Source organism: Pteropus vampyrus, unplaced genomic scaffold (genome assembly GCF_000151845.1).
Source record: "Pteropus vampyrus isolate Shadow unplaced genomic scaffold, Pvam_2.0 Scaffold545, whole genome shotgun sequence".
NCBI classification, from domain to species: Eukaryota; Metazoa; Chordata; class Mammalia; order Chiroptera; family Pteropodidae; genus Pteropus; species Pteropus vampyrus.
This window is the reverse complement of record NW_011889326.1, coordinates 85,355-101,919: the sequence shown is the minus strand read 5'-3', so window position 1 is coordinate 101,919 and position 16,565 is coordinate 85,355. Positions and strand designations below refer to the sequence as shown.

Below are 16,565 nucleotides of genomic sequence, written 5' to 3'. Positions count from 1 at the left end.
TGATTCGATTCAGTTGTAATAACAGATGCACCTCATTATGGTTTAGTTTAGCCCTGATCATTTCAGGGGTCTTTCTATTTATCCCATAATCTCAAATGATTGCTTTATTTGCCTTATAGCATTTTTGTCTGTTTTGGGTATTAGAGCTTGGAGTTTTAGAATATTGTACATTTCTGGAGAAATCATTGAAATGATAATTCATTTCTATTTCCTATTGTTATAGTCTGTAGATGGCAAAGGCATTTGCACAAAATCAACACTTTGGTTGTACAATGCTAGCATAAAGTAAAAGCACTCCTGGGTTTTTGTACTCACCCAAATTGCAGTATTGTGGAGAAAAGAATGAAAGTATAACATTTGGGTGAAGAAAGAAGGAAACTGTGGTTTTAAAATGAGGTTTGCATTTGCTGCTGGGCAATCCTTAGAAACCAACGAAACTTTCTTGGCTAAATCTCCAGGGTTGACTTTTTAACAGAATGGAATTCGAAAGGTACATTTATTCTGGAACACTGACGTATCAAAAAAAAAAAAAATGAGAATTTTAAAACAATTGTTTCATCAAATTCTCATTATTTTTTTGATTCAGAAATGAGAAAAAAATTCTCATTTTTTTTTGATTCAGAAAGAGTTGAGAAACTGATTTAGATTGCACATTTTGTTTTGAGTTTACCTAAAAAAATATGAGCTTATTGACTGATCACATGACTGGCATATGAAAATGCAACTCTGGAAACTTTTAATAATTTACAAGATGGGAAGTTCAGATCCTAGTTGTTCAACAAGGAGATTCTAGTTCAAATAATGTATATAGTAAGTGTGGTGTGAGATACCATAATGTGATGATATTAGATACATGATGTAAAATAAAAACAAAATGAATAACAATAGTAAAAATGACTAGATTCAACCACCTCAGTTTTTGGAAGATATGATACACGATGTAGGATTATTGGTAGGTTTACATGATTGTCTCTTAAATTTATTACTATATATTCTTATATATACAAAATGCATACATACGTGAATCTCTTACATGTGAATACACATCTTTATCTACTTAATCTTTATTTCCGTCCATCCACTCTCAATAGGAATATTACTGTCTATCTGCCTCAAAGATAATTGCTATTTCAATAAAAAAAAACATGGTTATCCTAGTCATAGTCTTTACCATAAAATGCTGGTGAAATTGGATATGATTATTGGGTAAAACCAAGAATGTAGTGAAACTTGTGACTCTAGATGTCCTATTTAGTAGGATTATTCTAATAACCTATTAGCAAGCAAAGAATGATTTAGTTTTAGAAGATATATTTGTTTCTCTATAATATAGAAATTAAAAGTAATAACAAAAATAACTTATTGTATTTATATTAATGTTGTAATAATAAATGATACTTGTAGAATGTAAAAGTTTAAAAAAACTTTTCATAGTCTACCCTCACTTTGATATCTTTAACTTATCTCTTCCTTCTGGGTCTTTCCCACCTTGTTAAAATAGCTTTAGCTACCACTCTACCTTCGCTTCCCTTCTCTGCGTGTTTCTTGAAAGATTAATCTTGACTCCCTTTCCATTTTCTCATCTCCCAGTCTCCCCTCTTATTTCATTTTGTATCACTTCACCAATATGTGCACTATTCTTGCCGTTGACATTCCTAGCTAATGAATATAATAGAAATTTAATTGTTTAAATTAAAATAAATAATGAAACTTCTCCATTAAAAAGGATTCATCTCTTTTGTTCTGATTATAAAATCAATACACTTATTCCTTTATTGAGCATGTGCTGTAGGTTTTGTTCTATATGCTGGAGCAGCGATTACTAGACAGGATCTGCCACCATGGAAATTACATTTTAATGGGAGAAAGAAGAAAATAAACACTTAAGTGTACAATAAGTAAATAAGATAATTTTAGATTGTAATAAATAAAGTGCTACAAGATATTGGGAGCAAGAGAGACCATAGGCTTTGTGTCTCTGGACTCTAGAGGGCAGGATGGTCAGGAGGTACTGTCATAAATGGAAGTTCACCATGCAAAGACTGGAGGAAGAGCCTTCAAGGCAGAGCAAACATTTATCGTAAGATCTAGATCAGACTTGACACTAGGGACAAGGTAGGCCAATGTGGCTGAAGTGTAAGGAAAGAAGGGAACAGGTATGTGAAGTTGGGTCAGAGAAGTCAAGAGGAGACATAATGTCAAGCCTTCTATCCAATGAGAAATTTACAGTTTACTCTCATTCCAACGGGTAGGCAAATCCTGCAATTTTAAGCAAGGGGTAAGGTGAGTTATGTGAAATTTACATACTAAAGTGATCTTTCTAGTCCTTATGAGGACAAAAGGAACTTGCCTCATCAGTTGGATTCTACCTTAAGGGTAGATTCCTGTACTAGTTTTGGCTGTTGACATCAATGCCACTGTAATTAGTTAACACCAGCTTGGCCTTAATAGTAGATCAACGGAGAGAAATGTCCTAAAATGATTTTAATATATATCGTCTTATGTTACCTTTATTTCCACAGAAGTGCTGGAAGCTCAAGGGGAGGCCGAGTGGTTGGATTTTAGCCCCAGCTTTTATCACCTGTTTGCATAAGATTTCTCTCCCTTTTTCCTTCTGCCTTTTCTTCTTTTGACCAGCTAAACTTATTTTCTGTTTTTATGAGGAAATGATTTTTCTAGTAGCATAATAGTTTAAAAAGAAATCTTGCTTATTTATAATTAAATGCATTCTTAACATTGGTGGGGAGGTGCAGGGTTTCAAAATCTTCCAAAAGTCTAAATCTCAGTGAGTATAACTAAAACATGTAATACATAAGAGAAGAGTGGGTGATAGTCTGGAGATTTAATTGTCAGTTCTCTCCTTTGACAACTTTCACTTCAGCATCCTTCACTGCCAAGGTTACCATTCTCAATTATCCTATTTCCCTTGTGCTTCCTTATAAGCTGTTGCTGCTTGGGGAGCAATTTCAAGGTTTCCTTTTCTGTGTGTATTTATCCTTCAGTTTCCTGTTTCTTTTTGCCTCAGCTTTTGCTGTTAAAAAATTTCGCTGTTTTTACAAGAATGTGACAATTCTGAAAGTGCCTTTGGACCTTGACTGTGGTGGAAATTTTTAAACTGAGACCTGTCGGTTAGCACATTGATAAGAAGAGAATGCCTCCTCCTTTTGTGTTCTTATACAAGGTCAAGAAGAAATGTGCCGTTCAGCGTTTTTTTTTTTTTCCCCTCTTTGGGTTTTCTTCTTTGATATTGCCTCTTTGTCGAAAATCCTCCATCACTCCCATTACACCTCAGTTTGTTCAAGTTTGATTGTTAGTTAAAAATCATTTAGAATAAAATTTATTGCAGATCAGATTTCTCCCTTTTTCTTCTTCTCCATTTTGCCTTTCTCATTCCTTCTTGCACCCCTACCTCTTTTTCGCATTCTTCTTCTTGTTTGTCCTTCCCTAATTTCATCCTAAAGAAATAACACATACTTACTTCCTTCTCACATGGCAACTATACAATATATTTGGCTCTAAGGCACCAGAAATGTATGGGACACAGTCCCTATCTTGGACCAGGCTCTAGATGGGGACATGGTCTCCATCTTTAGGGATCTTAGAGTGGAGGATGGAGATAAGTAAATGGAAAAATATAATGCAGTGTGGCACGTGGCTGTTGTGCATAAAGAAGAGTGCTCAAAATGAACAAAAATAGGAATTCTAACATGTATTCTGACCAATGAATAGGAAGTTAGCATTTTGAAGAGTGGATGGGGGATGCGGTGGGCGGCTGATGTGCTTCAGGTGACATGAAGGTGAGATTTAGCTGGAAGACATTGAGGAAATTTAGTAGAGTGAAAATATAGACTATGAATGTGTGTGTGTGTGTGTGTGTGTGTGTGTGTGTGTGTGCGTGTGCGCGTGCGTGTGTTGAAAGAGATGTGGAAGAATGGCATGGAATAAGATTAGAGTCATAAAGAGTCAAAAATAAAATTTTAACCCTGATACAAGTTTTTATACCCTGCTAAAGATTATGGCCTCCTCCCTACCCCCACTCTGATTGTAGAGGGGAATAGTGAAGGTGTTAGTCATATGAATGGTGTCTCTTAAGGTTATAGCTACATATTTGGCTACAGCATAGAAAATGCATTACATTCAGTCAACAGTATTTATCAGGTACTTAATAAGTTCTAAATACTGCAAATATAGTCACGAAAAAGGCAGACACAGACCCTGACATTAGTTCCATAGGATCACAATATTCGTAGCAGGTAGTCCATTAGGAGGCTGTGGCCCATGAGAAATTTTGGTGGTCTGAACTGCAGTATTGCAATAGAGATTCAAATAAGTTTATATATTTAGGAGTTATTTAGGAAGTAGTATTAACAGAAGATGATAATTGACTGGTGGGGGCGGGTGGTGTGAGAGGAAGAAGCCATGAATCTTTAGAGACTTCCAAATGTTGACCTGCTTTCTGTTTCCTCTTTTAGTTTGACTGCCTAGTGACTTTGTGGGTGTTTCCTTTCCCATATGTCTAGTTATCAGTTTGACCAGCTGTCAGTTTTGTCCTCCCATTTGGTGGGTGCACAATGGGATGGAAAATACAATGGGTCATTGACCTCATGGCAGAGGCCATTTGCTGTATGAAAGCCATTATCAAGAATTATGCTAAGCAGCTCTTAGTGTCAGATGAGTTTTGCTAATCTGTTCATTCCTTTAGATGATATGCAGTAAAATAATAATATTGCAGGGATTGGATATAAGCAGAGAGGCAGGATGGTTGGAAAAATGAGAAAAAGTAGAATCTTATAACAAAGCTAATACTGAGGGTGCTAAGAGGAAACAAAGTCAGTAGAATGGAAGATTTAAAATGGGCATTTGGTCTACTGAGAGGGACTACTCTGTAAGATCATTTCTCTAAGAGGCTGCCTGAAGACACTAGCATCCAGTGTTACTTTGTGGATAAAGGTTTCTGGAAAATGCTGCACACTCAAATATGCCTCCTTTTTCAAAAACCTGGTTACATTTGTTGAACCCAAATTTTACAAATGTATTTGCCCTTTGTGTTTTTCATTAATACTGTATTAACATTCTGCGGAAATGACGCCTCATGGACACACCTAGGGAAATGCTACTCTAAACGAATAATGATCATAGTAAGTGTTAGCATTTACTGAGTGTTTATTATCTTCTATGCATAATGTTGAACTCTTTACATGGATTATGTAGTCTTCATACCAAGAATACTATGAGATAGATATTATTATTATCCTCATTTTAATGATAACAAAAATACCCTGACTTATTAATTTGTCTAAAGTCATATAGTCAGTAGGCAGGGAGCCAAATGTTTAACCAAGCAATCTAATCTAAAAGGTCAGACTTGTATCTTTTAGTACATTATCTTGGCATGTCACAAGAGCAAGGTCCACATAGGACTCGAAGCTGTTGGTGCCACTGAAACTCTATTCAGTCGTCTCGTGAGTGGGACTGTCTTCTCATGCACTCAAGGACCAAACATAACATGTAAATGACTGAACATCCACTAATCTCCAAGTCATTGATTCCTTATACATGCCAACCAGTGGGCCAGGTGCTTCACATGCATTGTTCCATGACACAAAAAGAAACTGAAGCAGAAGATACAGAAACCATACAAGATCACACAATTAGAAGCCAGTAGAGCCTGGACTCAAATCCAGCCAGACTCAGGAGTGAGTCCATGTTCTTAATCAACATTGCCTTCTCAACATCTGAATTAATGGGCATAACTTCCAGGCCAAGAAATGTTAAGATATCTCTATATTAAACATGCATAATATATTTATTTTTTTCATGCATTTATCAGTATGAAAGACTGCTTCTTTGATACCAGTGAGTCATATTTTTGGAAACAAAGGTGGGAGGTAAAAGCTAACTTAGAGAATTCAAGAGGAATCAGACTATGTTTGGAAGTGACCTCATGAACTTGCAGTAGAACCAAGGCAAAGGGCTGTAGGTCAAGCAAGAATGGAGTTCAGTATAGGATCTAAACCTGAGAAGGTATTGAGTGACATCTATTTTCTCTCTCTCATAAATAAATGCAGAATGATGATATTTTATATCAGTTTTGCTTACCCCATTAGCAATGTTGTAGTTAATGTAGAGATTTTAAGACTAGACAAGTCTGGGTTTGAATTTTTATTCTATCATTAAATGTTACCTCAGGGAAATTTCCGAATTTCATCATCTATAAAATGGGGATAGATATACCAATACCCTAAATTTGTTCTGAAGAGCAATTGAAATAATGTTCTATAAAGTGCTAGAGAAAGTAGGTGCTGAATTTTTATGACAGGTAGCTATCATTTTTTTTTTTTTAATAACATTTCTTTGCTTACCTGAGTTTTGTGGACTCAACTTGAAAACATTAAGTTAATATTTTTCTGTTTGCCTTTCTATTTTTCTCCTACTTCTGATAAGTACAGCATAGTGGAGTCCAACAGTAGTAAAACATCTGTGTATCTCCAGTACTCAAGATGTACAATAAGAAAGCTATTGTACCAGGTGATTTTTTAAAAAGCACATTAGAAATAATAGATTTGGAGTGACTTTATTCTGTGTAGGAATTCATCTAACTCATTTTATCTAAACTGCTTACTCTGACCATTTGACTTGGCCTTGAAGATGAAATCTTTGGGGAAAAAAAGTAAAATAAGTCTATTTAAAGATTTTTCAAACAACTGTACCTTGAATTTTGTGAATAAGTTAAATTTATATTTACATGGAGAGAAAAATGATAATATTTCCCAATTAATTTAGGCCATTGTTAAGTGAGTGAAGACTGACTGAGGCAGAATCTCTCTTATCTTTTACATCATATCAAGGTACGTTGTTTGGAAAATTTTTATTCTTTCTCTTTGTAGTTTATATACAGTGAACAGCATTTTAAATATAAGAAATGCAACTTTCAGGAGTTAAATATATTAATATGTTATGAAAAGCTTTAAATGTAGAATAATTGTAATGGAAAAGCAATGGTTTCACATACTTAGGATTTTTATAATTTTTTATTTGCAGGATGAGTAAGAGATACTTACAAAAAGCAACAAAAGGAAAACTGCTAATAATAATATTTATCGTAACCTTGTGGGGAAAAGTTGTATCCAGTGCAAACCATCATAAAGGTAAGGTCTTTTGTTTTCTTTCTCAGCTAGCTGGGATACAGACTATTGTGTTCTGTCTTCACTGGTCTGTTAATTCTACTAGATATGGGTACCTTCCCACGATTTCCTTTAAGTAAAAATGCAGGGATAGTTATCCTTAATATGGCTTTGATAGTAGAAGCATAATTATTTAAATGTTTCCAGAATAACTGCCATTTCTGCAAATAGTGTTCAAGAGTTTGGAATTTCTGGCTTTCCCCTGTCATTTACATTTTTAAGATAGTGATGTTAAAATGTTGAGTTGACCTATAATGAAGACGAGTTTCAGATTGTAGTCAGTCTTATACTGAAAGCATCTTTAATGATATATATCTTAATTATATATATACATATATATGTAAGTTTCCCTCCAGTGCTTTTTGCGGATCATACTTCTTCATGCCAGAGTTCTTTTGTGACCACCATTTGGATCTACGTCTAGTTTGAGATTTAGCAGGCTTAATTCTGCTATAGAACAGAATGCGAATATTTGTTTTACACTTGTATGCTAAGCTTGACAGATCAAATTTATGTCCTTCCTGTTCTCTTTCCTGAGTAAAAGAGTCAGTATAATTAATAACTACCTTTCCAGATGAATTAAAATGGGGTTATTTCTGAACTGTTCCTACCATAATCAAGTATTCATAACCTGAGAAGTCAATTTAGATTTTTCTGTGAAATATGATTTTACAGTTCAGTTCTCAGTCCTCCGTAAATTTTAGAGGTTAGGAACTTACTTTCATATTTTATTTTGGGGTGAAGAGGGAGTTAAGACTGCCTTGAATTCCATAACACTTAAATTTGTTATACATGTACATTTAATTAGCATTACATGGAACATTAATACCAGGAAGAGGAAAGATGTGGTGAAGGAGTGATGTCTATCAGACAAAAATCTTTTCCCTACGTTTAAGTCAAAAAGAGTCATCTTTCGAAATACGAATTTTATGAAGTGGCCCTTCATATTTCATAATCTTGTTTTCTCCCCACTGTATGTGTTTGTGTATATGTGTGTGTGATATATGTATTTATGTGTGTGTATGTGTGTATGTGTATGTATGTATGTGAGTATGTATATATACACACACATATATGTATGTATATATTTACATACATATATATGTGTGTATATATACATACCCACATACATACATGCACATACCCACACATGCATACTGATCCACACATGATATTTTATATTCTTTTATAATTGTTATTAGTGCAAATTTTAAAAGATGTGGAGCAGGACATTATTCCGCTTTTCCCAATTGGCAACAAAGAACCAAACTTAAGTACAAAGTAGTGTTAAATACTCATCTTCTAAAATAGTTGCCAAACACAGGGCCTGCTGCCTTGGGCTTAACAAGAAAGGACACATCATCCATACTATCCTGATGGATAGTTGCCCCAGTGCCCTTTCCCAGTCTATAAAAAAGAGTGAGGGAAGTGTGTGTTTTGGAAGGGAGATTTATAGTAACTGTGGTGTCAGCCTGGCAAAGCAAGGGTTCATGGTAAAGGTGCTTTTTCATCTCCAAAACTGAATGATGGCATATCTGAGGGAATCTCTTATAAAGACTGCCCCACAGTGAATATTGCATAAAATTCTTAAAACTACTTTTAAGAATTTTTAAGTTGCGTTATGGTCTATGCCATCTCCAAAACTAAGATCTTTTCTTACTTTTTGCCAAGAAAATACTTCTTGAACATAGGAGATTATACATTGTCTCAGAAAATCTACTTCAAGTGCCAAACCCAGTACATTATAGAAGGTAGGGTTTTGTGCTGTTTTGATTGTTCCATTTCTACCTGCCTCTGATATTTTTAAGGAAGATTTTAGGAAAGATTTCTTCATACTTCCCCCTTTCCTTTCTTCTCTTCTTCTTTTCTTTTTTTCCTCTTTATATTTTCCATATAAAATGCCCCTTTTGATTAAACTATTTTACACTTAAAATAAGTATAGTATACATGTACATTTTAGGACATGTTCATAAATAGAATACCAGTATGCTCACTACCCAATTGAGAAATATAGCATTTTTTAAATCTCTTGAAACAGGATATGTCTGCCATTCTGACTTCATTCCTTTGCCTCCTTACTCAAAATAATCACTATTCTAAATTTTCTGAATATAATGCCTTTGCTTTTATTTATAATTTTACCATGTACATATTATGTCCAATGACATATAGCTTAATGTTGGTCGTTATTAAATTTACGTAGTAATATTATACTGTGTTTTTCTATAATTCTCTATTTTGCTCAGCAATATATTTGTGACATTTATTGTAATTGGTGGCATATAGCTGCAGTTTATTCATTTTTTTTTACTATTGCTCCATATTTTATTATATGAAGTCACCACCATTTGTATATTTATTCTCTTGTACATGAACATTTGGTGTTCTCGTTTTGTTGTCATAAGCAATGCTTCTGTGAACATCGTCACTTCTCTCCTGGTGCCTGTGTGCAGGGGTTTCTTGAGAGCACATTCTGAGGAGCAGAACCACTGGATCCAGAGCAGGCAGATCTTCAGTCTTACCAGATTAGGACTGATGGTTTTCCAAAGTGGTCGTACTAATAAAGTCATTCAAGATATTTCCTTACTATCTTGTCATCTGCTGAATCCATATTTACATCTCTTCCTTCTGCCCGAATAGTGCTCCTTTGTGTCATATCTCTCTTTTCCCTGACTGGTCTCGCCAGAGTTGGTAACTTTTATTAGTTTTCAAAGGACCAGCTTTTGCCTTTGTTGATCCACTCATTTATATGTTCTTGTATTTCATTACTTTTTGCTCTTTTATGATTTCATTAATTTTTATTTATGTAACAAACACTTTTTGTGCCTAGTAATATATGGCAGGTACTTGTGGAGAAGTGAAAGTTCCCTGGATTTCTCAGTGCTCCTGTAGAAATCCCCAGCCTCCTGAGACTTTTTTTTTTTTTTTTTAGTTTCAAGTATACAATACATTGATTAGACATTTATACAGTTTATAAAACCATCCCCTAATTGCTCTTTCTCTCCTCTGGCTCTCCACTAAATGCATTCCCTATGCTGAGCACATACCCTGAGGATTAGATCTGTAGTCACTTGTGTAATTAATTGTTTTGATTCAAAAGGAGACTATCTCTCCAAGAGGGCTAACTGGTTGCAGCTTAAATTAGGCCTCTAGGGTAAACTCTCAAGGTGCCAGAAAGGGCGCTATCTGCCCTTGGAAAGATGTATTTACATTCCAAAAGGTTAGAGTGAGAACCTAGGATCCTTTCCAACCGATCTCAAAGAAGCAAAAGATTTTTTTTTTCCCTTTTTCAGGAGGGGAATGACTATCTCTCTCTTGCATGTAGTGGAAAAAAATCCATGTTCTCTGTCACTCTCCTATACTTATATAGCACATTTGACCTGGCTTTCATCATGGGTAAAGCTTAGGGCAAGAAAGGCTATTCACTTATATTTTTATTGAGAGTAATTAATAAGAAATCTGTATTTGATCCAGAGCACCTTGTGTGAGTATTCAAGATAGAAATAATAAACATAAATGTTAAAAATCCAGTAGCTCTGTTGTAAGAAGTTTACAGCTATCAACTCATTCAATCCTCATAACAATCTTAAGGTATGTACAATTATTAAACCTATTTTACAGATCAGAAATTAAAAAGAAAGGTTAAATAATTTATATCAGGTTGCCGAGCTAGTAACTATTAGAGGCAGGAATCATCTAGGTAGTCTTGCGCCATATGACATATATGACTAGTAGAAAATTTTTATTTATACTGTTTGGAGTTCAGTTGACTTCCTGAATCTGTGGATTGGTGTCTTTAATGAACTTCGAAAAACATTCAGGCATCGTCATCTCTTGAAATATTGCTTCTACACCACTATCTTTATTAAACTAGGATTCTGGTTAGGTGTGTGTTAACTTTCTCTTTCTGTTTTCCATGTGTTTCAGTCTTTATATTTTCTACCTTCAAGTGTCTCCATGTTTTATTCTGGAATATTTATTCAGATCTACTTTCTACCACACTAATTCTGTGTCCTCTCTGGTATAATCTGTTTTTTAATCCATATACGTTTTAATTTCATCTATTGTATACTACTATACATACTTTTTTTTTGTAAATTGGCTTGGCTTTGGATATACTTCTGTTCTCATATTTTCATTTTGTTTTCTACATTGTATAGATATCAAACTATATTGTATATCAAATTATTATGTAAATAGTTTGATTCGATGATTTTATTTTATGAAATTTTGGCATTTTCTTCCTGGTGACTCTTATTCATGACACTTTATTTTAGGGTTTGTGATTTTTAAAATTTTTGTGGGGTAATGTTCATCGTAAGCATATTTGTGAGAATTTTAAAAGCCTATGCTTAGGATGCATTCTTCCAGAGATGATTTGCATATGCCATGCGTCTTAGGTGTAGTTCTCTAGAAGCAAGGCCAAGTCAGGAATTCTCATTGATGTTATTTATTGAAAGAATGCTCTCAGGAGGAGAATGAGGGTAGCAGGATAGAGCAGGAGGTAAAAGCTAAGCACAAATAGAGTCTCAGCTGGAGAACAGCCTGGTCAGGTCCTGGGGAGTCTCTGAAACATAAATTGCCCCACAGAGTTGGTACCTTTTTGAGGCAAGATAACAGCCTCTTCTGCCCTTGCGTCCATTTGTCATTGGCTGTTGATCTATCACCCATGGGAAGGAAGAACCTTCCTGGGAAATGACCTCTCTTTAGCGGAAGGTGAGTCTCCAAACAAGGGAGGAGCTGGGAATTATAATTTGCTAACATTTACAGTAAGGGGGGGAAAGGTGCACAGTGATAAAAAAGGATCTTGGTAATGAATCATCAGCTATATTCCACTGCAGTCCACTCCTTATGCCCCTCAAATCTGCTTGCTTCTCATTTAAGTTCACTCAATCCAGCCAAAGCTTATCAAAGATTCTGGTTAGTTAGAATTTATAAGGAAATGTATTTGAGTAGGGATAGTGAGATCCCCACTAATGCAGTTGGTACCAAGACCATTATTGATACTCATTTTCTGGCCACTCCCTTAGCCATTTTAGATTCCCCTCTCCTTCAGCTAGCACTTCTACTTTTAAAGAGGCTTGCCCGATGTTTTACCCAGATGTCATACCTGAGGATTCTCAGCTTTGGATTATCATGCTCTTGATGCCATGGTTGTTGTACTTAGCAATTTATACAGTTATAACTGGGCATAGGGATGCCAAGAAATGCCCTAGTGGATCATCTGAGAGCCTAACATATTCTTCCCTGCCCCAGTACATTATCATTAGGGTCATTTGTCCCATGAATATCTAACTCCTTTTGTTTCTTGCTGATCTATGAGGCTGACCAGGCAGCAGCTGTAGCTTTATGTCTAGCAGGACTTTTACTGTTTCCCATGGCAAAGCATTCTATTTCTGAGAACTAGTACTCCTAGTCTCATAGTCTATTGATACTTTTCACAGGAATATTTTAGACTGGATAATTCCAACAGAAAATTTGTTTTACTCAGTAATTTTCAAGTACATACACTAAGGGCTGAGGATATAGCAGTACATAAAAAAGGCAAAATCTTGTTTTTATGGAGCTTTTGTTTCAGAAGTGGAAAGATAGATAATAAAAAGAAAAACAAAACAGTTTTATAGTATAAATGCTATAAAAATAGAGGAGGAAAGAAGAATAAAAAGGATTCAAGAGAAATCACAATTTGTTTTATTTATTTATTTATTTATTTATTTTAGGTGAGGCAACCCTTGGTTGACCTCACGGATTGCAAGGACCTTTCAGCTTATAATCCTTTATTTTTTTATTTTTTACACCTACAGCACCTGGTCTTCCTAGGTGGTCTCCCTTCCAAGTACTAACCAGGCCAGACCCTGCTTAGCTTCCGAGATCAGACGGGATTGGGCTTGTTCAGGGTGGTATGGCCATAGACGAGAAATTGCAATTTTAAATAAAAACCTTTGGGCGAGACCTAAAGTTTCCAATAGAGCCAGTCATGAATATACTTGAGAAGGCAACGCAGCAGTAAGTATGAATGCTTTCAAGTAGGAGCATGCTTGGGGACCATGCGAAATGGCCAGAAGGATGGTGTGCACAGAGGACAGCATGAAAAAAGGGAGAGGTAAGAGATTAGGTCATTACAGAACAGGTGAATGTAGGAGATGAAAGAACAGAATAAATAGCTCTTCAAAATACCAATGCAATGGCATTGTACTCTCAAGGGCAATCATATGCCGAATTGTGTTATTCTGTTTTTTAAACACGATATAAAAACACCTGTGGAAATCCAGAGCATTTGGATTTGAAAAAATGAGTTATCTAAAAATCAGAAAATGCCACCTGCTTAATAAAATCTTCTGGGCTTTGGGAGCTAAAAATCCCTCACACACGACGCATACTTTTATTTCTCAAACTGCCTCTGAGCTTCAGTCCTGAATTCTCACAATCGTTTCTAGCCGGGCATTTGGGGAAGGGATAGTGATTAGCTCAGAGCATTGTGATAGTCAGTCAGAAAGTATAAGCAGTATTTCCCCCTTGGAAGCAATTATATTAGGTACAGTTTTAGATATTGGGGATCAGAGAGAAAACATTTCAGTTTAGGACTCCAAGCTCCCAACAAAAAAATATATTCGTTAATCTCATATGGCTGATGTGTTTTCTTGCCTTTTCTTCCTCTATCCATCATCACATCCAAACTAAATCTTGAAAGAATGAGTTGTCATTGGATATTTGTGCTGGAAAAAGATCTGTATTTAGTGTGAACTATACAGGTAAGGTGTATACACAAGATATACACCAAAAAACAAAAAAAGTTCACTTGATTAGCTAAGATTGAATATATGTTATGTTCATTGTCATACAAGGTAATTACTAATCTGAGTTTGAAACTTTTGATTAAATGGACTTTTTTTCTTTCAAAGAAAAACAAAATTTAAAATAAGATGATTTTTAGTTCAAAGCCTAGATGAAAAGCAGTCATTTAATTTTTTGGTAGCTCTTTATTTGTTGGTTGGTTCATTTGATAGTTTGTTCATTTATCCAATCGACTGTTCAGGAAACAAAATATATATTGAGTATATATATTGAGTGTCTGTTAAGTGTTGGTCCAGTTCTGGAAATATAAGTGACCAAAACAGACCTGATTCATGCCCTATGGAGCTTATAGTATAGTTAGGAAGGAATCCATTAATCTGATAATCAGAGAAATATTTAATTATAAATGGCATTAAAGTGCTATAAAGATAAAATTTCAGGATAAGAGTATATAAACTATAAATGGATAGGAAGGGATCATGGAAGTCTTTTCTAGGGATCTGAAAAGGGAGTAGAAGTTATGTAGACATAATTCTCTGGAGCTAAAAGAAGTCAGTGTCTGGAGGGCAAAAGGCAACGAGGATTACGGTGTACAGTTAGCTGAGAGAGGTGGCTGGGGCAGATCCTTTGGGGCCATGTCCAGTACGCTGGTTTTCTTACAGTTAAAATTGTTTAATCCAATTTAGCTAGGATATTACTAGGTTCTCCTAGGCTGATTTGTAGCCAACTATGTTGCACATTGAAGTTTAAGAACCCCGATTTATAATTCACACTGTTTTAAGGACCCTGTTTATTAAAAAAATTGGATTAAAAGGCTAAGAAAAAAAAATGGCTATAACATAAACTGACTCTATTTTGGACTTTTAGCAATATGTTATATGATACATTTTATTGAATTTTCAAAATAACATGTTTATTTGAGAACTTTGGAGAGAAGGAAAAATATCAAGTAGAGAAATCAAGTCACACATCATTCTTCCACACAGAAATTATTAGATGGCATTTGGGCATTTTTTTTTAATCTAGTTTAATTTATGAACATATTAAACATTTTGAGATCTTGGTGTTCACTCACTTATCTAATTATTCATACATTTATTGACATGGACTCGGTATGAGAGAGACTATGCTGTTCTGAGCTGATGATTCTGCTTTAAATTAATCAGATAAATTTCCTGGAATTTACCTTTCCACATCCTGATTTTTTTCTTCTCTTTAAGATATTTCACTCACATTTACAGAATAGTGCATAAAATCCATATGTATGCTCAAAAGAATAATTATAAGGCAAACAACTGTGCAACTACCAACCAGGACAAGAAATAGAGTATTGTCAACTCCTCAAAGATCCTCATTCCTTTCCAGTATTTCAGCCCCTCCTCCCACAGAGGTACCGCCTTTCCTGACTTCCTATGACTGAAAAATAGAGTATTGTTTTGTCTTGTTTTTTAATTTTGTAAAAATGGAATGCTACTATGGACATTTTTTTTTTCAGTGTGATTTGCTTTTTACTGTCAACATTTTCTCTTGAGATTCATTCATGTTGTGATATAGGATCCCATCGTATGAATAGACTGTGATGTATTTATCTTGTACTATTGATGAATTTGGGTCTTTGCAGTTTGTTGTTATTGACAGTGCTGCTGTGGACATTATTGTATGTGTGTTTTGATTTGCATGTGCAAAATTTCCTCGGGGTATATTTCAAAAAATGGAACTTTGTAGGTCATATGATAAGCATATGTTCAACTTCACTTTTTTTCCCCCACTTAGCAGTAAAATTAGCAGTAAATGATGTGTATTTATACTATATCTAAAAACTATCCATAAACACACATTTTAATAGGGGCATGAAAAAACATTATAATATGCCCTAAATTACTTAAGGAAATCTTCATCGTTAGATTTTTTTGAGATTTTGTTTGTGAATACTAATATTAAAACACGTATAATAATTGTTGTTTACATTTAATATTAATCAATTAAATTTATTAATACATTTTGTTCATATTTAATTTCTTTATATAGTTAACAAAAGAATTTCTGAGGTCAGAGATTGAAATGGTTACGTTCGTATCATTCAACACTCACTCAGGAAAAAGGAAATCGCACTTGGGTAGTTTAAATTAGGGAACTGGTTACAAAAGGGCTGAAGGAAGAAACACGGAACTGTGATACTACCACCCAGATGTTGATAACTGCAGAAAGCTATGACTACCTCTCGACCTGGAGCAAAAAGAAAAGCAGTGTTACCCAGAGTTCCTGATTGTGTTTGCTGCTGAGTTTGCTGAAGAGCTACTGCTGCTTTAGGAATCACTTCCACTGGCACTGAGCGTGCAGTCTGGAACCAATTCTGTCTTGAAATTTCAAGAGCTTGGGAGATTGAATGCCTCTAGACTCTGCTAATGCTGCTAAAGCCCACAGGCATCTACATTATCCTCCGTTAGCACTTCTTAAGCCAGAAGCAAAAAAAAAAAAAAAAAAAAATGACTTCTTCCTTCCTTTGGTCTTCCGTTTTTTTATGAGTACCTTCTTTCAAGAAGCAAACTCCAAGATGAGATTCAGTGTGCAAGAAATTTTGGGGGA

The 16,565-nt window shown here is 35.0% G+C and overlaps 1 protein-coding gene and 1 pseudogene across 1 annotated transcript in view; one reads left to right on the top strand and one right to left on the bottom strand.

The window, feature by feature from the left end:
- The window catches only part of FAM19A2 (family with sequence similarity 19 member A2, C-C motif chemokine like), a gene marked incomplete at its 3' end in the record, with an annotated part of 358,233 nt that overhangs the window by 264,358 nt on the left and 77,310 nt on the right, over positions 1 to 16,565 (top strand). Inside the window, exon 2 of the mRNA XM_011383838.1 lies at positions 7,042 to 7,148. Within this exon, the coding sequence (XP_011382140.1) occupies positions 7,043 to 7,148 (106 nt within the window). The remainder of the gene's footprint in view (positions 1 to 7,041; positions 7,149 to 16,565) is intronic.
- On the bottom strand, positions 12,980 to 13,098 carry LOC111733278 (annotated as a pseudogene).